The sequence below is a fragment of the Castor canadensis genome, chromosome 11, assembly GCF_047511655.1.
Source record: "Castor canadensis chromosome 11, mCasCan1.hap1v2, whole genome shotgun sequence".
Lineage (NCBI taxonomy): Eukaryota > Metazoa > Chordata > Mammalia > Rodentia > Castoridae > Castor > Castor canadensis.
Window position 1 is genome coordinate 26,948,874 of NC_133396.1, and position 20,351 is coordinate 26,969,224.

A 20,351-nucleotide genomic window follows, 5' to 3' on the forward strand; every position below is an offset into this window, starting at 1 on the left:
ACGGTTGTGACTCAAGCATTGTGAGCTCAGAGACCACTGGTAGTCAGTACTGTACACATCCCTTCTCCAATCATGGTCCCTCCCTTGGTAAAGGGGCTCAGAATTGAGTCAGCCAGTCAAGAGCACCTGCTGGGTGCCAGGTGTGGTTTAAATACTAAAAAAATTACAATGTACCCCCAGTACAACAATATGATAATTATATATAAATATTACTAAAAAAGTGAAAATTGAAAGAAAAACCTTTATAATAGCATGAAAATATGAAAAACTTTAATAGATAAGCAAGCTTTGTATCTCAAAACTCACAAAACACTGTGAAGATAAATCAAAAAAGAACTAAGTAAATGAAAAGATATGCCACACTTATGGATCAGAAAAATCAGTATTAACATACTTGCCCTTGTGTGGGGACAAAAGGTCAGCAAGCAGGTTTGGGCCTGCCAGCCTGGTCACTGAGTTTAGATTTCAGTCTAAGTTCAATGAGAAGCCATTAGAGGGTTTACAGCAGCATCACTGACTTATATTTTAGGAAGATCCCAGAGCTGCTGGATAGAAGATGGATTTATGGACATGGCATAGTCATGGAGACATGTTAGGAGGCACTGTGGTAGTCCACAGAGTGGAAACTTATTTCAGAGGTGGTGCTAGAAGTGTCAGAAGACTTGCTGACAGACTGGATGTGAAAATAATGGAAGAAAGGAATCCTGGACACCTTTCCTATTTAGGCTTAAGTACAATAAGGATGGTGATTCCCTGTTACAGAGGAAACACTGAAAAGGGACTGAAGGGCACCAGCGTTCTGCTTTAGCCATGTTACTTTGAGCTGCCTTTTAACCTTCCAAAGACAGGACAAGCAGTTACTTGTGACTCTGGAGCTCAGCAGACTAGAAAAGTCATCAGATAAAGACAATACCATCTACTACCACTTGCCCTGCTGTTAAGCACTTTCCTATGGATTCCAGCTCCCGAAACATGAGACTCCATTGGCTGGGGTGAGGACTGGGAACCTGACTAAGAGGATGGCCACCTACCTCGTTCCACTTCTAGCCGCCGCTGTCTCTCTCGCTCCTGGTCCGCCTGCACAGCCTTCATGTGCTGTAATACCTGCAAGGGGAGAGAAGGGCTCTGAACTACTCAGAGTAGTAATCTTCACAGCTCGTGTTTGCTCATGAAGTCTCAAAAAAAGGGACTGTGTTTCCGGATGCTGATTACCAGGGGCCCCAAAGGCAATACTGAACTATGAACTTAATCTTCTTATCTTTATATCAAAGTTACTGCTCCAACCTTAGTCAGAGAAGAGTCATTGGATCCCTATTCTTTAAGGCTATCAGGAAAAACTTGTGTGAAACCCAATGCTGATTGGAATAGGAAGAGTTCTGCCATTCACAATTACTCTCACATGTGTGAAGTCATATATTCCACCTAGTGACTCTATGATTCACAGGAACGGCATTCCCTCCAACATACTCTCCCCTCCTTTGACTACCTTAGCTCCCTACCTGCCCCTTTGTCCCCAACTTCTGTAGAATCAACACAGGTTACTGCAGTTCCCTGCTACCTGTCTCAGTCAAAAGACTGCCAATTCATGAAGGGCAGGAACTCTCCTGTCTGTAGGATCCCACCTGGCTAGCTCAGAATGTAGCTAGTCATAGGCTTTCGATACACATGATAAAAGACTGGATTCCCATTACAAAGGAAGAAAATCAAGACTGACACGATGATCTGTCCAGTACACAGCTAAGACCTGAGTGCAGGTCCTCTGAGTAGAGAGCTGTAAGAGAAAGGCTGCAAAACTACCCACTTGTTCTGGCGTCAGATCCCCCCAAATTCCCAGACTCATTCATGGAAGAGTACTGACTAAAAGAACCACAAATGTTTTCACTATAAGCATGGTCTGGAAAGGAGGCAGACGTTGTTGTTTGTTAGGTATTTGTTACGGTTGCGGTGCTGGGGATGGAACCTAGGGCCCCATCCATGCTAGGCAAGCACTCTACCACTGAGCTACTGTTTGTTTTTAGCAGTGCTGAATATGCTACACTTGAACTCTACCACTAAGCTATACCCCCAACTTTATTTTTTAGAAGCTGGTATTTCTTGGATGTAGGGGACAGAGTCTGAGCAGATGAGATGATTAGAAAAAAGATCATAGCTTTTGAGATTTGCACGACACCCACTGCACAGACTTTTTTTTGCAGTACCGGGGTTTGAATTCAGGATCTACATCTTGAGCCACCCCACCAGTCTTTTTGTTGGTGTTGAGGTTTTTTTGATAGGGTTTCACAAACTATTTGCCCAATGTGGCTTTGAACTACAATCCTTCTGATCTCGGTCTCCTGAGTAGCTAGGATTATAGGTGTGAGCCACCAGCACCTGGCACAAACTTTTAAATTACATTAATTGCAGTATTTATAGTTAAGTCTTTCTTGTTTACATGCTCTGTAAACAAAACCCAGTAAGTCATCCAGTGCTCAGCTGAAGAAGCAGTAATTCATGACAAAGCTGGAGTTGGGGTTATTTAAAGATGGATACAGGGCTTCTCTTAATGAGCAGGATAAGGGTAAGCCACCTTCAAGGTTTGCCTTCCATAACGTCTTGGTTCTTATGTCAGGTCTTTGATGAAATGCCAGGTCTGCCTAAGACATGTCTGTTTATAGCTATACACTTATAAATATTACATATATACATGTGGGTGTGTGTGTGTGTGTGTGTATGTATACACACATAGAAAATATATCTACATATATATAAAACCGTATAAATCTTGACACCTTTATTAAAATTCCTAAAATAACTAAGTCTCAGAAACCATACCTCCAGCCCTCTTGTCCCATTAAAACAACTGTCAACATAGTGTCACACTGGAGCATACAAGGTCCTGGTTTCTTAAGAAAGGAAGTACTGCAGTAGCATTAAAGACAGTGTTGTTCTACTACTTGTAAATAAATTTAGAAACAAAGATCTCTGCTTAACAGGCTAATTTCACTAAAACCTTAGTGCTTTAATCAACACATAGCATATCAGTTGCCTTAGAAAAAAAAAACACAAGGCAAGAAAGACAAGTCCAGAGAAAGAGTGTGAAGGAGCCACCTGGGAGCTTTGTCCTTACCTTGTTTGCACACTGCTTACACTGCTTCTCGTCTAAGCAATCACCTGCCACTTTAGCCAGGACAGGATCTAAGGGGTTGTCCTTCAGGTCCAGCCACTTCAGGTTCTAAAGAGATGGGCAAACAGACTGGGTAAGTTCACACGCACAGTCCCTCAGTGTGAACCAAAGGAGCTTGAAGAAAGCTGCTGTGTTCCCCCTATGAAGAGAACCATCTAAGGCAGGGTTAACCAAGTAGTATTTCTGACCGTATTTATCAGAACTGCTCCAGCAGTCCCTGAGCCCTTGGCCACACCTGCCTGTGCAACTATGGTGCATAGGTTGTTACCTTGAGTTGAGCAAAGCTGACAGGCAGGGTGACCAGCCTGTTGTTGAGGAGATCCAGGTGCTGGAGATTGACCAGACGGCCGAAGTCTGATGGCAGCTGCTGCAGTTTGTTCTTACTGAGGTCCAGCTTCACCAGGTGCGTGAGACCACAGAAATCCGACTAGTACCCAGAGAAAAAAACACCCAAGCTCAGGGTTCACACACTTTGTGGTATAACAGTCTAGTCAGAGGCATCCAAGCTTAAATCCTGACTCTACCTTTTACCAGCTCTTCCTCCTTGAATGACAATGCACACCTGCCACTCATGGGAGGAATTACTGAGACATGCGTGTTAGACAGCTTGGCAGAAAGTAGGCATAGAAGAGGTGTGATGCTTTCCTCCTCTGTTCTCTCTCCAGCTCATCTTCCATATTGCTACTAAAGTGATCAGGGATGCTATCTTCACCTTTCATAGGATCTCTCAAAAGACAATGAGCAAACTGGATGTGGTAGCATGCTCCTGTAATCTGTTATTCAAGAGGCTGAGGCAGCATCACCTGAGCCCAGGAGTTCAAGGTCAGCCTGGCAACACAGCAAGACCCTACCTCAAAAAAAAACAAACAGGTCTAGGGGTGTAGTGCAATGGTAAAGTGCTTCCTTAGCAGGCAGAAGGCCCTGGGTTTGACTCCTAGCACCACCAAAAAAAAAAGAAAAAGTGTGCTTAGTATGCATGAGACCCTAAGTTCCTTCCCAGCACACTTTCCCTCTGAAAAAAAAGGACAAAAATATAATCATTCATTTTTCTAAAAAGAGCCCTGAGTACTTAGTCTCCTTTGTTATTTATAGCACCCAGCACAGTATTTTGCACAGGTGCTCAGTGAGTGTTCTTGGAATAAATAAGTGAATGATAACATGACTCTTCTTCACCATAGACAAAAACATTCCCAACACTCAACCTTCACTAAGCACCCATCTGAAAGTGACAAAATAACTCAGCTAATCAAGCCCTCTTCATGCCGTCTGGGGACTTGTAAGCACCAGTAGACCTGTGCTACAGAGTGAAATGAAAGTTGCTATAACAGACAAAGAACAAACTGAAACTGAAAAGTGCACTTAGGCTGGGCATGTAGGGATGCACGTGTAATACCAGCACTTGGGAGGCTGAGGCAAGAGAAGCTCTAGTTCACGGCCAACGTAGGCTATGTAGTGAGACCCTGGCTCAAAAAACCAAAAGACAAAGTGCACTAAGGGGGTGCTGGACAACTATCTGGCAAATGTGTATAGCAGATATTAAGCTGCAAGGAATTGTTACACCTCTTTAATCAGACATGAAATAGAAATACATCCTGGAATAGAACGGTTTTGGATGAGCTGTATGAAGATGCTGTAGACAATAAATGAGGCCCAGGAGAATAAGAAGGAGTGGACTCATGATCCAATGAAGAAACTGCCAACCTCTGAGCTGGATCCCTGAGCCAGAGCCCAATAGGAAGCTACCCTGGAATACAGCAGGAAGTGACAGGGCCAGAGTGAAAGGTGGAAGTGGCAACAATGATGGCAAATTGGGACTGATAGTGAAGGAGCACTTCCACAGAGGGCAGACAGGAGGGGCTGAGTGGTTGAAGGAATCCAGTGCCTACACAGGTAAAGCAAAAGAACTGGGAGAAATTGTGTAAGAGAAATCAGAAGGATATGACACAGATTGGATGTGTTGCACCAAAAAAACACAAAGAAAAGGCAGCAAAGCTCAAATAACCCAAGTCCTTGTTTGGGAGAATAATGATATGATGATCCCAGAAAAACCACATTCTTCCTTATTCTGCGTTAAAAGATGCAAGGGGAGGAGGGGAGTGGGAGGTTCCCAGGAAGCAGTTCTCCCTGGAATCCAGAGCCTCCTCTACCCAATAGGAAGGTAAACTACTTTTCAAAGGAATAAAATAAAGCAGACAAAAGATGAGCCCAGTATGTGACTCAGCCAGCATCCTGCTGACTTTAGTTTTCTATGGCCTGACTTTGCTACTGCGCTAAAAAATGCAGCCAGTACCTCAATCCCATTCCCTCTGAGACAAAGCATCCTACTCCACCTGCCCCTTGCCAACACACTCAGATTTAGCTGGAGCCTGCCTGCCAATCCTGAAATTATACCTTATGACACCCTCCCACCACAACGCCTCAAGAGAGCATTCAGGGCTCCGGAAGGACTCAAGGTTGTCTGCTAATCTTACCGGAAGAGTACTCAGTTTATTGCAGGACAGATCCAGTATGGTGGCCTTTGGAAGTGCAGCCTAGAAAGGGAGATGAGAAAAACATGTCAACCAACATCTGGAATGATTCAGTGACATGCTAATGAAGCATTTTTCAGAGAAAGTTCCCATGATTAGAACAGGCCTTTAAAAAATAAGACTGTGTTGGATTTAGTGGTACACATCTACAATCTAGCATTCAGGAGGCTAAGGCAGGAAGATTTTGAGTTTGCATCCAGCCTGGGTTACATAGTAAGACCCTATGTCCAACAACAACAAAAAAAAGACACTCAAGTATAACATTCCTGAGAATAACAGGAACAAATCAGCCAGCCAGCCAACCAAGATCTAAGGAAGAATGCAAAGAGGAGGAGTTTGGTTATGGGACATGCAAGAAAGGAAAACTGATTCTTAGAAAGTTTCCAGAGAACTTTTAATATTTTTTCTAGGTTTCAGGGCAGAGACCAGGTCTAATAAAGGTCTGTGATTCTCACAACTCCCCAGTTCCGGGCCTTCCAGACTGAATGAGTGAGTGCCAGAATGAAAGCAAGGCCCTCACAGTCAATTTCCATTTTCCCATGTTCTCCAGGGCTGGAGAAGGCTCTGTGAAATGGACCTTTTCCCTCTAGGGACAATATTGCAATGACCAGATGCCTGGAGTAAACTATTTTAGCCAGCAGTCCTGGGGACTGGCTGAAACAAGGCAGGCCATCTTTTGGAGTGGCAAAGGAGGCAAGCATTTGGTTAAGGATTCCAGGCCAGCCTATACTTCTCAACTGTCAGAAAGTCCTAATAATGAAGTTTGATCACCTAAGAAAGTTGTGGCTAGTGCAGTGGGAAGAACACCATGATAACTGCTACTTCTGTCAGCATTTGCTGCCTTCCAAGCATTTTACATTACAATTTTAATCCTCACAAGGGTAGGAGAGGGGAACTATTAGCACCTTTTTATAAATGAAGAAATCTAGACATAAAGGTCAATTAACCTGCCAAGAGCACTTAGCTATTGGAGCTGGGATATGAACTGGGAATGCCATTCCAACCATCATACTCAATAGTCAAGGTGGAAGGAAGACTGGGCCAAGTGCCAAGGGCAAATATAATTCCTTAGAGGCAGTGAGGAAAGTTTAGGTCATCCAAAGCGAGTCCAGCGGGGGGGGGGAGGGGGATAGCAGTGATTTGGAAAAGCAGGAATTTGAGATCCAGCTCCACGTTGGTCACAAACTGTGTGATCAACTTGGGGACCCCGGCTTCATTCAGTTTCGGCGTGGCCGGTGGGGAGGAAGTCCCGATCGTTTCCGTGCAGTTGGGATGAGACCCTGCCAGTCAAATCAAGAAGACTTCACTTTCCTCAAGGAAGGCCGCCTCCGGGATTGCGGCGGCCAGCTGGGATTGCGGGCTTCCTAGAAAAGCCGGGTTCTGAGCCACACCCAGGTCTACAGGAGGCCTACTTCCCCGGCCCAAGTCATTCATTCATCCTCGAATATATCCTGCAACCGTGCCGTGACCTCCTAGTGGATGTCCGGCACAGAGCTGGACTCCCTGTAGGCCCCAAAAACGGGGGCCTAATTCACTCCTGACCCCTAAAAAAGCCCAGGCCGGATAGGCAGATCTTCCCTATCTTCTGGAACTTGGCCAGAGTGACACGTGTACATCTCAAGAGGTACACTGGGACCCGACACGATCTCCCCGGGGACTGAGTTTTAAAAACGGGGAAACTGAGGCTTGGAAAGGAGGTGGCCAGTGCAGGGGCTAGCGCCAGGTGGGCTCCTGGGCCTCGGGGACTGTACTGACCAGCTCCTTGACCGGGACCTCATTCAGATCGCTGAGGCTCAGGTCCAGCTCGTTGCCGTCCAGCTTGTCGCGGAGGTTCCCGCCCTTGCTACCGGCCTTGGTCATGATGACGCCGGCTGAGCGGGCCGCGGCTCGGGGTTCCGACTTGCAGGAGAGAGAGGCCGAAAGGCCGTTTTTCGGCTCAGCGGCCTCGCACACAACGTACGCCGCCTGCGCCCCTGGCCGCTACCGCTGCGAGGCCTCCGCCGCCCGTCCGCTCGCCCGCCGGCCTCACTCCGTGCCCCGCGCCCCGCTCCCACTGGTGCAGCCGCGACGACGACCACTTCCGGGTCCACGTCACCTTCCGCGGCCATCGAGATGGACTGGACCAGAGCGGCCCGAGCGTGCGTTGCGCGCCCTCTGGCGGCCAGGATGACGCACTGCATGGCGCCACCTGGGCTATAGTGGTTTGGTTGCCAGACTTGGCAGTTCCTGGTCGCTGTTGGCCCGGCACCGGGCAGCGAAAGCGCACGGAACTGGACTGCAGATGACCTGATTTCGCCTCCAGAACTCCTCGGTCAGATCGCCCTTACCTCATTGGATTGGGTGCAGAAGCTGGATGTCCTCCAAAATTGCTCCCTGTCTTCTTGTTAACACCCAAGTCAACATTGATTTCTCCTCTGTCCTCCCCAGTGCCTCAGCCTTTATCTCTCTCCCTCCCATCCAACCTCACCCAGCTCCCCAAATGATCTTTCTAGAAACCTGACCAAGTCTCTTGTCTGCTTGAAACCCTTCAAACCTCCAGCTACCTCGAGAATACAGGTGGCCCTCTTTTCTAGGCAGCCTGCTCTGCCGGCCTCCTCACCAGTGCTAGTTCCCGACTGACTCGTGTGGACTGCCCACTGGGTATTAATTCTGGCTCTGCCACCTGCCACCTGTGAATGCTTAGGCAATCCCTGTGCCTTGGTCTCATCTATGAGAAATGTGACAATAAAAGCATGTAGCTGATAGAGTTTGGGAAGGACTGAGTAAAACACAAAAAATTTACAGCAGTGACTGCCTCATAGTGAGTGCCAAGAAATATTAGCTATAATTCCCAGTCCACCTTGTTACACTTTATGTGTCCATCCTCCACTGTGGACTGTGAGGGCAGAGACAGTCCTAACCTTCTTTGTATCCCTGGAGTCTGAGTGCACCATGCATGGGAGTCCATCATTCAGATGTTTGTTGAATGAGTGACTGAACACCTTTACTGCTCCAAACCTCAGTTTGCTCATCTTGAAATGGGGATTTAAAGCTTATCTCAGGAGAGAGGAGATTGAAAACCAAGTGAAGTCAGTGCAATCACCTACTCACTTAACAAACTATTATGCACAGCTTCCTGCCCCCAGCAAAACACTACATTGAGTTGCTGGGAAGCAAGCAAAGGCAATTGGGTAATGTTACATTAGTGTTTGGTCACAGCAAAATCCTTGAGCACCCATTAAATTGCTAATGTACATGAGAAGAACTTGGGCCACATTGTATCCCCATACTGTGCTTATGGAGGAAGAAACCAAAGCCCACCCACGGAGAAAAAGTAACTTGTCTCAACCACAGCTGGTGGTTTTTTGATTCCCAATCCTGTTTCTTTCCACTGCACCCTGTTTTTCCTACCCCTAAAGGAGCCAATAGTCCACACAACCAAGTGTCAAAAAAGGTAGAAAGGTAAGTGTCCTTCCAGATACAGATAAAATCTGCATGTGTGTGTGTGAGCTGGGTGTGGTAGTGCATGCCTGTAGTCCCAGTACTCAGAGGCTGAGGCTGAAGGATTATGAGTTTGAGTTCAGCCTGGGGTACATAGTGAGACCCCCATCTCAAAACAAACAAACAAACAAAAAACCCTGTATGTGAATGTGTAGGACAGTGTGTGTGTACCTTTGCGTGAGATGATGTGCCAGATCATTCCTTGTGCCTAGGACTGTGCTTTACACGTATTGTTTCTTTTCACTTTTTTTGTTTTGCTTTGTTTTTTTGGCAGTACTGAGGTTTCACCTCAGAACCTTGCATTTGAGTCATGCCTCTGGCCCTTTATCCTTTAATTCTTTCTTTCTTTTTTTTAATGTAGGGTCACATATTTTTGTCCAGGGCTGACCTGGCCCTTCATCATCCTACCTAACGACCTCATGGGTAGCTCAGACCTCAGGCATGAACCACCACTTGTTACTTGAGATGGGATCTTGCTAACTTCTTGCCTGAGCTGTGCTCAAAACCTTGATCTTCCCAATCTCTACCTCCTGAGTGGCTGGGGTGAGAGATGCAAGCCACTGTGTTAGTCATACTCAAACTTAAGACAATTACAATTAGAAATTCCAAGGAGATTTCTAGTTTTGTTTTTGTTTTTAGAATTAAATAAAAATTATCTTGGGCTAGAGGTGTGGCTCAAGCGGTAGAGTGCCAGCTTTGCAAGTGGGAAGCCCTGGGTTCGAACCCAAGTCCCCCCCTAAAAAAAATATAGACATATGTAGATCTTGAAATGCATCTAGAGGCAGGAGGAGCCAAGTTCTAGGACAGCCTGGGCTACAGAGTGAGCCTTTGTCTTTAAATAAATAAATACATAAATAAATATGCGAATCACTGAGTAAGATCCACAACGTGACCTGTTAGCATTTTTCTACAGTTGCTTTATCCTTCTCTCTCCCCATGCACAAATACACACCATTCTCTCTCTCTGTGTCTCTCTCTCACACACACACAAACATACATACATATGTATGTATACATACCCACACATATTTCTCAACCATTTACAAGTACAGACAGTCTCCAATTTTTCAACTTCACAATGATGTGAAATGATATGCATTCAGTAGAAAGTGGACTTTGAATTTTAAATTGTGATTTTTTTTCCTGGGCTAGCACTATGCAGTACTGTGCTGTCTCATACTGCTGGGCCACTTCGTGGAGCCAAAGCTCCCAGTCACCAGGAGAAACAACACACAATCTACAGTGTACTGTGGGGACTGGGAAGGTAGCTCAGTGGTAGAATGGGAGGGAAGGAAGGGAGGGAGGAGAAAGGAGGAAAGGAAGGGAGGGAGGAGAAAGGAGGAAAGGAAGGGAGGGAGGAAGGCAGGCCTATTGTATACTATTTGAGCTTCAAGAAAGATCTACAGTGTACTGTTTGATGTTCTGTAGGTTCCATGTATTAAACAATTTTTTACTTACCATATTTTCATTTCATGATGGGTTGTAGTGGACAAGCATTGCAGTGCAGACAGGAGTCCCCTTTATCCTTAAATACTTGAGTATGCTTTTTCCAGGTATAAGGAAATAATCTTATACAACCACGGGACAATTGCAAAGCTCAACGAACCAACACTGATTGATCCTACTATCTAATCTGTAGACATTATTCTGCTTTCATTGTGGTCTAGTATGACCTCTTTTTTTGTAATACTACATAATGGAGACAGACACTTATGAGTGTGTCTCCATGAGCCTAGGAAAGGCATGGAAGAATGTGCACACTTTTAACCTTGTTTACCTTGAAGATTTGTTACAATGAGCCTTATTACTTTAGTAATAAATTATAATATGGAAAACTTCAATGTAGATAAGCAATGAATGAATAAATGAAGAATGAATGAAATGATAGGTTGACACAGATCTGAAATCAAATCTGGTTCTACCACCTTTGAACACATTATCTAATTTCTTCAAGCCTGGACTTTCTCAATCATAAATCTCCATTTATAGAGGAAGCTACAATTTTAATAAGGATTAAATTTAAAAATACGCAAAACTCTCAATCCCTAGAAGGCACTCACAAATCATTCCTATAAAATCATTCACTCATCTTCCCTTCTACATGCCGCTCAGCTTTGATTGCCCACTCCTCTGTTTCCATCCTTCAAGATCCAACTAGATGTCACCCAAGGTGATATGCCTTATCACCCTGAAAGATATCGAGCCACTTGGCTGATGTCCTGTGTTGCTTTGGCTACACCATGGCCCATAGCACACTAGGAATTGCTGGCATGGATTAAACCCCAGGAAAGTTCATTGGGAGAGCTCCACAGAGAGGCGAGGCTGTCCTTGCTAATCAAAGACTGCCAAGCCTCTTTCCTGGTTGTGTGTGTCTGTAACACCATGAGGGAACACACTGCCTACACATTGAGCAGCAAGATTGATGGGTTAGCTTCGTTCTGGGTACTGCCATTTTACAAGGCACCTGGCACAGCCCGGGGCCTGAAAACCTCACCTCTTGGCCAGAGGGCTTCAATCTCACCAAATGGAGATTCTTTTTAAATTTCTGTATCTGGCAAATAGGACTCTATGAATATTGGTCACCATTTTTTCAAGTGTCCTTATGAGAAAGGCAGAAAGGAAGATTGAACATAAAAGAGATGACCAAAAACCAAAGATCACCAGGAGCGACCACAAACTGGAAGTGACAGGAACGGATTCTTTCTTGGAGCATCTGGAAGAAACTAGCTCTGCCCTTGAGTTTAGTTCTGTCAGACTTGCTGTAGACCCATTGCCTCTAGAACAGTACGAGGATGCATTTCTGGCATTTTTTTCTCTTTTTTTGGTCAGTACTTGGGTTTGAACTCCAGGCTTCGAACTTACTAGGTAGGTACTCTACCACTTCAGCCATGCTTCCAGCCCTAAATTTCTGGTGTTTTAAGACATTAAATGTGTGTTATTTGTTCCAGCAGCAGTAGGAGACTGACATACTGTTTATTTTGTAGGACTAAGCTCAGACCCCTAAGAGACCTCTGCTCAGGGGAGGCTGCTCACCCTGTTCCCCCATACACAGCACTGGCCACACCATATGACATCATCAGCCTCAGGGTTGGGGTCCTCGCTAAGACCCCAGAGCAAATTGAAGGCAGACACTGTCTCCTCATCTCCAAACCTGGGGTCCAGCACCATGCCTCGAACTAAGTATGCACTCAATAAATATCTGCTGAACCAATTAATCCACAAAGGAAAATAAATTAGATTTGGTCTGACAACACTGGGTCTTTACCCAAGACTTCACAAGTGACTTTAGCTCTTGACTTTGCCCCAAGGAAAGATAAAAATTACATCATCCTAAGAAGGATATTTGTTCTCTTCTCTTTACAAAAGCAAGGCTTTCACAACTTTTGGCAGGTGCTGGGACTGTGGCTTATTTTATTTTATTTTTTCAGTTTGGGGCTGTCAGTAAGGAAATACTGGTCCTTTAAGATCACATCTGCCTGTTGTCGGTTCTGATCAAACTAATTTCACTCTATGCAGCTGCGTAAAGCAAGTTCCTTATTTTCACTTTCAGTTTGAAAATCAGCAACATCCATCTTTAGAGCAATGTTTATCAGCCTCGTTTTGAATTACGTGGGGGTTTTTTTGGTATTGGTTACCGGATTGTTTGGCTTGATTGGCAGAATTATGTTCTCAGTCATTAAAATCCCTTTTTCAAAGATTGAAACTACCTCTCTCATCCCCTCCCTCTTCTTCTTTGTGTAGATGCTATCCATGTCTCTCTCTCCCTCTCTCCCTCCCATTCCTCCTCCTCTCCCTCTTCCTTTCCCTCTCTCACTTTTTCAGTGCTGGGGATCAAGCCCAGAACCTTGTCCATGCTAAGCAAGCATTCAGACCTACACCTCCACATTTCTAGCATAGCACAGATTCTGCTTTTCACAAGTTCACTGCCTGCCTGTCTCTCTCTCTCTCTCTCTCTCTTTTCTTTTTGACACAGTCTTGAGATGTAGCCCAGGCTGACCTTGAACTTGGGGTCTCTTGCCTCAGCCTCCTGGGTGTTGAGATTATAGTGTGCTGCCTCCACGTGGTCACTGCATTTTTTTTTTTTTTATTAAACAGCTCCTTTCTCAGAAATACAAGGGCCATTTTTCACATGCTACAGTCAATTACAACAAAGAACTATGAGAATTTATACCAGAGAAAAAAGATTTCCCAAGGTCATTGACAGAAAAAGGAGCCAGCAAGATCTTTCCCAGACCTAAGTCACCCTTTTGCTCTGGAAGGGGTTTTGTTTGTTTTTGATGAGGATTTGTTGCTGTTTTTTCAAGGTGCTTGGGATCAAACCCAGAGTACATGCTATGTAAGTACTGTGCCACCGAGCTACATTCCTTTAGCCCTTGTTTTTGTTTTGATTGTTTTGGGTTTTTTCCGTTGTTTTGTTTTGCATTTTTGAGATAGAATTTCATTATGTAGTTTAGACTGGCCTCGAGCTCATTCCATAACCCAGGCTGGAATGAACTCCCAAGTGCCTGGCCGCTCTCTCATTTTTTAACAGTCCCTGTAGCTGATAGACGGCATCAGGCGGGAAGCCTCCCTCAGACCTGTTAATAAGAAGTTTTACTAACTTAAAGTACGCAGGACTCGGATATAGCTCAGAGATAGTGGCAGAGCACTTGCCAAGTCCTGAGATCCGCTGCCATCACTGAAAAAAATGTTTAACATCTTGGAAAATAAAACAGAAAAAAGTTTTGTTTTTTTTTTTAACAAAAAGCGGAAGTTCTTCTCTGCCCCTCCTTCCCAGTTCCATTCCCCAAAGAGAACATTTTTTTCTTTTTTAAGGAATTGGGAGGAAGTTTATTTCAGAATGAAAGCACACACTCAGACAATGAGTGTGGGCATCTGGAGAAGGAAATCCACAGAGAACCTTTGAAGAAATTGTGGTAAAATAGACATAAATAAAATTTACCTTTTAAACCATTTTTAGAGCCTGTGCCAGTGGCTCATGCATGTAATCCTAGCTACTTGGAAAGCTGAGATCAGGAGGATCCAAGTTGGAGGCCAGCCCTAGCAAAGAGGTCACAAGACCCCATCTCCAAAATAACCAGAACAAAATGAACTGAATGTGTGGCTCAAATGGTAGTGTACCTGCTTTGTGTTCAACCCCTAGTCCCACCAAAAACCAAACAAAAAACCCCCAATTTCTTCATCTTCCTAAACTGGAACTTTATACTCATTAAATAATAACTCTCCATCCTTTCTAACCAGTCTATGACTTTGATTACTCAAGGTTCTTCATACAAGTGGAATCCTACAGAATTTCTCCTTTTGTGTCTGCCTTATTTCACTTAGTATTTCTTCAGAGTTCATCTGTATGGTAGCAAGTATCAGAATTTCCTTCTTTTTCAGGCTGAATAATATTCTATTGTGTGGATATTCCACAGTTGAGGAGTGTCTGCCTTTCTTCAAATAATTGTGTTATGAACATTAGTGTACAAATGTCTTTGAGTCCCTATCTTTTTTTGTTTTGCAGTACTGGGGTTTGAACTCAGAGCCTAGCACTTGCTAGGCAGACACTCTACCACTTGAGCTGTGTCCCCATCCCTTATTTTTTTTTTTTATACATAATAGCATTCCTTTATTTTATGCATCATCATTGATATACAGGTTCTTTTGACAGCTCAATTTATAATGTAAGGCTATTTGTCTTTACCTCCCTCCCCTTGCCCTTTACCTCTCAACTACTGTCAGGTATAACTTCTAAGGTGAGGAACATTCATGTTCTATTCCCTGTGATTAAGTCTTCTGGACCTTATTCATAGACTGATGCTAAGAATTTAAAAAAAAAATAAACATATGGGCTGGGTGCCAGTGGCTCAGGCCTATAATCTTAGCTACTTAGAAAGAAGCGATCAGGAGGACTGCGGTTAGAAGCCAGCCTGAGCAAATACTTTGCGAGACCTTACCTCAAAAAAACCCATCACAAAAAAGGGCTGGCGGAGTGGCTTAAGGCGTAGGCCCTGAGTTCAAACCCCAGTACTGAAAAAAAAAAAATCAATAAACGGTGTTTACATACTGAACACATTTTTCAAGCACAGACAGGAAGGATGTTGGCAAAGGGGAGGGAATGAGGTTTTCTCCTGATAGCCAATGGCACTAGCCAGGAGGAGTTATCCCCTCCATCTCCCCATACTGACCCTCAAACTAGCAAGGTGAGCATAGAGCCTGTGGAACCAGAATCTACCCCTCACTTCACAATGAGCTGTCATTTATCCAGAGGGGGACAATGACTTACCAAGGGTCAAAGCCTGTCAGATAGGGCTGGGACCCCAGACTTGGGATACTAGCCAGTGTGCCTTATTTCCTGGGTCTAGCTATCAGAGACAGTGCATGTGTTGGTCTAATTAGGAAGACTTGCCTTTGCAAGCCCAGCTCCTCCTAACCTCTTCTTTACCTGCTGATCCAACCTGACCCCATTTGTAGTACTGTAGGAACCCTCTCCAAGAGCCAGAGTTCCAGAGGAATTTGAAGTAACCCAGAGGATCAAAGAGGAACAGAGCCAAGGTTCCCAAATAAGGGCAAAGGTTTCCTCAGGCCAGGCTCCACCCTCAGCCACTCCTTCCATCTGGACTGGTTTACTTCATCTCCAAGTCCAGAGAAGGGAGTCCACCCTGGAGGAACTTTCTCCTTTTCCTTTTCCCGCCTCCTTCTCTGGAGACAGGGTCAAGCTAGTCCAAGGCACTATGGGACTGGAAGGTGTAGAAACGGCGCCAACTTTGATACCCAGTGCTACCTTTCCCAGTTAGGCCCAGAGAGGGACAGTTACCTTCTCTGGGTTCTGCAAAAACTCCTGTCTTAATCCTCCACCCACACTCAGGCCTCAGGAAGTCAGAGGAAGGCCAGTGGTCAGAGCCTTCCACCCACGTGCGGTCCCTTGGTGCCTCAGGGCGGCTCAGAAAATTGCATTTGGGAAAATTGCTAAGGCAGGCAGATAGGAAAGACAGATTCCACCCCTTGATGCACCCCCTGACGGTGCACGGCCTGGAAACTACTGGGAGAATCAAGGGAAACCTCAGAGAAAGGATGGGAGGATGCAGCGTGTGAGATGGGGTACCAACTAAAGCTTATGTCTGGCCTCAGCCGGACTTGGTCTCACGCCGGCGGGCACACGGGGTCTCGTCCACAGCCCTCTTTCTCGCGGCTGCCTTCCTCCCCCTTAGAACCCTCCATTCCAGCTGGCAGGCCTGCCGGGGTGGGGGGGCAGTGGCACTCCGCGCGGGCTTTATGGCCTCCAGCTCACAACTCAGGGGGGTTACCCACATGACCCATGCGTTAAATTGGGCGTGGGGGACGGACCAGCCTTGGCGGTGCTATCTGGTCCGGCGCACCACTGTCTTCCTCTATATGAAATTAACACACTGCGCTGTCCCCAAACTCAGGCCTCTGACGGTTGGGAGGGGGCCCTGTCTTGGGCTGCAGCCCAGGCCTTCGGATCCGGAGGGAAACCAGGGCAATTCTTCGAGGTGGGGGTGGGGAGGGCCATGGGCCCGCGGTGGAAGTGGCCCAGGGCACAGAGTCGCCACCTCCCAGCCTCTCCTCGCGCCGCCCCGCCCCGCCCTGCAGAGACCCAGTCCTCCGCACCCCATAGGCAGAAGCGACCCTCCCGCCTCCCTGCCCGCTGCGCTCTCGCTCCGCCTCGGCTCACTTTAAAAGTTTACTTCGGCCGGGACGCGCGGCGAAGCGAGCTATGGCTGTGTACATCGGGATGCTGCGCCTCGGGAGGCTGTGCGCCGCGACCCTGGGGGCGCAGGGGCCCCGGGCGGTCCTCTGCCGGGGATGGCAGGAAGCGAAGCTGCAGAGTGTGCGCCCGCTCAGGTACCCGGCCTGGGAAGGGAGTGGGGGCTGGGCAGCCCCCCAGGAGGGAACTTAGGGGTCCTGCAGAACTTCGCTGGGAACCGATCCTACCTGGAGCCCGCGGCTACCCAACTTTGGATGGCGCGCACTCCTCCTCTCCCGGTCTTCCCTCCCCTCTCTGCCTCCCCCCCTTCCCCCAGCATCTAGGCAACAGGAAAAGTGGCTGGGCCTGGCACTGGGGCGGCTGCTGCTGGTGGTGGCCGCCGTGATCCTATGAGGAGTCTGAGTTCTAGATCAGGAGTCTCCAGGCACATAGTACCGTGAGTTGGGCTAATTTTGGCAGTCTATCCTGCGAGGCAGGGCCAACGGCCAAGGCCTGGGCTCTGCCCCCAGTACACTGCCTCTGAGCTAGACCCCTTTCAAGGATAAACTTGGGGATCAGCCCCAGTGTCCCCCACTCAGGCCACAAACAGCTGTTTCCTCTCTCTCATCAACAGCTCACAAACCATGCTTTTACCCCTTGCCACCTACTTCTAAGCCTGTCTTCTGTCCTCAGTGCAAAGAGTGGAAAGGGGGCTGGCAGGCAAGATGTAAGGAAAGTTGGTGTCACCAAAGCCATTGGTGGGACCTTGTGAGATTGCAATGAGAAATGCCAAGGTTAAGTTGGCTGTGTAATAATTCTGTGTTGGTGTTATCTTCAGCACCCCGTGGGGGTGGGGAGGTAGAGTGGGGCTGCAAACCACTGAGTGCTCTGCCACCCAGCCAGGACACTGATGTTCACACCACACGGACTGTGGGCCTGGGCATGAAAGGGGAGAAGCGGCTTAAATAGGGCTGTGTTTCTGAGAACTACATTTGATATTTAGAAACAAAACAAATTGGATAGAAGAGTTACAGGGAGATAACAAATTCCTTGTTGGCCAGAAGTCTAATGCAAACATTCTTGAACTTGCTGGTGGTTCCGGAAATTAGAAGCATGCAGTGCTTTTTTTTTTTTTTTTTTTGCAGCCCTGCAGATTGAATCCAGGGCCTTCCTCATGCTAGTTAATCACTCTGCCACTGAGCTACATCCCAGCCTGTTTGCACTTCTCTAACATCGCTCTGCCTCATGTCCTGAGGAAATCCTGGGGACCCAGGCTGGGCAGTGGATGGGACCTGGCTCAAGGAACTGGGTGCTCTTCTGGCTAAGTCCCTCCTCCCCCCACCAGAGTGCCTTCCCAAGCTAATTCAGCCCAATCTCCAACCCTACACTGCCCCCCACCCAGCTTCTAAGCCTCACCTTTGGACTTGTGGGTACCCTCTCAGGCTGTGAGGACTCTACAGAAGCTTACTCCCTGAAGCATACGATGCTAACTCAGTCCCATCAGGCTACATAGCAATATTTCTGACCTTTGACGTTTTCATGTGTAAACAAAGCAGATCACTTACCTGCTCCATGCCTGTTACTTCAGAGGGTCTGGGAGCTAGGCCTCTGAGAAATTGTCTCTGTGTCTGGAAGAGTTCTGTTTATCCAGAGAGAGAAAATTTCCTGAGGGTCTGGCCTAACTTCTTCACATCCCTCCTGCTTGTGTCCTTTCCTCCTGAATGTGGGGCTTTTGTCTGATTTCTCCCTTGTGTTCTTCCTCAGAAGCCTCAAGCTGCTTACACATTCAGCACACATTCCCGAGCCATTCTCTGTGTCAAGCACCTAGTGGGCGCTGTAGATCTTTAAGTTTGGTGAGAGGAAAAACTGAATCATGGTGTTGCAGGTGCCATGGCGGGGGAAGCTCCTGGACTTGGGTTCTCTGCTCTTTCTGATCTGGTCATATATAGCTGCTTGCCTGTCACCCAGCACCCTAGGCCTGTCACTTCTGGTTCCTGATTCTGCCTGAAAGGAAAGAGCAAGAATTTGAATTGTCTTGAGTGACTGCCCTGGGTACTCCACCTACCAGCTGGGCAGCCTGGGGCATGTTATCTGCACTGAACCTCATTAAGTTGTTAATAAATACCTGCTTGCTGAGTTGTTGGGTGATGGACAAAAGCTGCTCTTGTATGCAGGTAGCCTTTTCTTTGAGGCTGGAGCTAATCCTAGAAAGGTCTGGACCCTGTCCAGACATAGCAATCCCACCAAGGGAGAAATGTCTTGAGTTGGCCCCCACCCCTGACTCCTGGGGGCTCTGTACAAATAACTCAAGGGAAAAATTGAAGTGTGAATGCCACCTAAACCCAAGTATTTCAGTCTTTCAGAAATGTGCCAGCTCCTTCTTGTACTTATTTATTTTTCAGTGCTATGGATCTAACCCACATGCTAGACAAGCACACTACCACTGAGCTACATCCCCAGCCCCACTGTCTTCACGGGAGAGTTTGCTGGACTCAGATTATAACTCCTTATGCACTTTTTTTACTTATCCATAAATACACATACAACAGTGGTTCCACTGGAGATGCTAAGGGTGAAGCCTCCACTGATAAAGTATCTTGTTCAAAATCTTTATTGTGACTCTCACTCCTTAGGAGTTCCATGTAGTCTGCAGATTCCTTCAGGGAAGGAATGTTGGGTGGTGGCCATAGGCTTTATGGTTTTAATTATATAAGGCAAATTGCACAGATCCTAAATGTATTGTTCAGTGAATTTTAATGCTCTTATTTTGTTGTCTACTACTATAACTGAAAAACCATAGACCGAACAATTTATAAAAAATAGAGGCTCATTTAACTCATGGTTCTGGAGGCTGAGGAGTCCAAGAGCATGGCACCAGCTTCTGCTCGGCACTGGTGAGGGCCTTTCCCCTGAGTCATGGCAAAGGGCATCTCATGGTGAAACAGCAAACAAATAGGGAGCTCACTTTTAAAACAAAGCCTGGAGGGTAGGGGGAGGTGGCCCAAACAATGTATACACATGTGAGTAAATGTAAAGATGATAAAATAAATAAATAAATAAATAAAACAAAGCTACTGCATGACCCATTAATCCACGAAGCCATGAGTGGATTACTCCATGATGCAGTCACATTCCAAAGGTCCGGCCTCCTTAACCTAGGAATTCAAAGAGGAAGTTCCTAACACATAACATTTGGGGCCAGGCATCAGTGGCTCATGTCTGTAATCCTAGCTAGTCAGGAGGCAGAGATCAGGAGGATCACAGTTCGAAGCCAGCCTGGGCAAATAGTTCTTGACACTGTATCTCAAAAAAACCCATCAAAAAAAAAGAGCTGATGGAGTGGCTCAAGATGTAGGCCCTGAGTTCGGACAAGATCAGGCGTGTTCAGGGTGGTATGGCCATAGTCAAGGCCCTGAGTTCAAAACCCAGTACTGCAAAAAAAAAAAAAAATTGTGGGTTACATTTAAACTATACCATGTATATACCTGTT

At 46.4% G+C, this 20,351-nt stretch overlaps 2 protein-coding genes across 3 annotated transcripts in view; one reads left to right on the plus strand and one right to left on the minus strand.

Annotated features, from left to right (window-relative positions):
- Lrrc59 (leucine rich repeat containing 59) overlaps positions 1-18,796 on the minus strand; it is a 23,592-nt gene extending 4,796 nt beyond the window's left edge. The window contains exons 1-5 of one of the 2 annotated variants that reach the window (XM_074046004.1): positions 18,427-18,796; positions 5,635-5,694; positions 3,432-3,590; positions 3,107-3,211; positions 1,032-1,104 (exon numbers count right to left, since the gene is read on the minus strand). In XM_074046004.1, the coding sequence (XP_073902105.1) occupies positions 1,032-1,104; positions 3,107-3,211; positions 3,432-3,590; positions 5,635-5,694; positions 18,427-18,435 (406 nt within the window). In that variant the 5' untranslated portion in view covers positions 18,436-18,796. Of the gene's footprint in view, positions 1-1,031; positions 1,105-3,106; positions 3,212-3,431; positions 3,591-5,634; positions 5,695-7,446; positions 7,784-18,426 lie in introns of those variants that run through there. The other variant, XM_074046003.1, reaches the window with a different exon arrangement.
- Positions 16,796-20,351, plus strand: part of Acsf2 (acyl-CoA synthetase family member 2) — a 27,826-nt gene continuing 24,270 nt past the window's right edge. Inside the window, exon 1 of the mRNA XM_074046000.1 lies at positions 16,796-17,019. Coding sequence (XP_073902101.1) covers positions 16,892-17,019 — 128 coding nt within the window. The 5' untranslated portion in view covers positions 16,796-16,891. The remainder of the gene's footprint in view (positions 17,020-20,351) is intronic.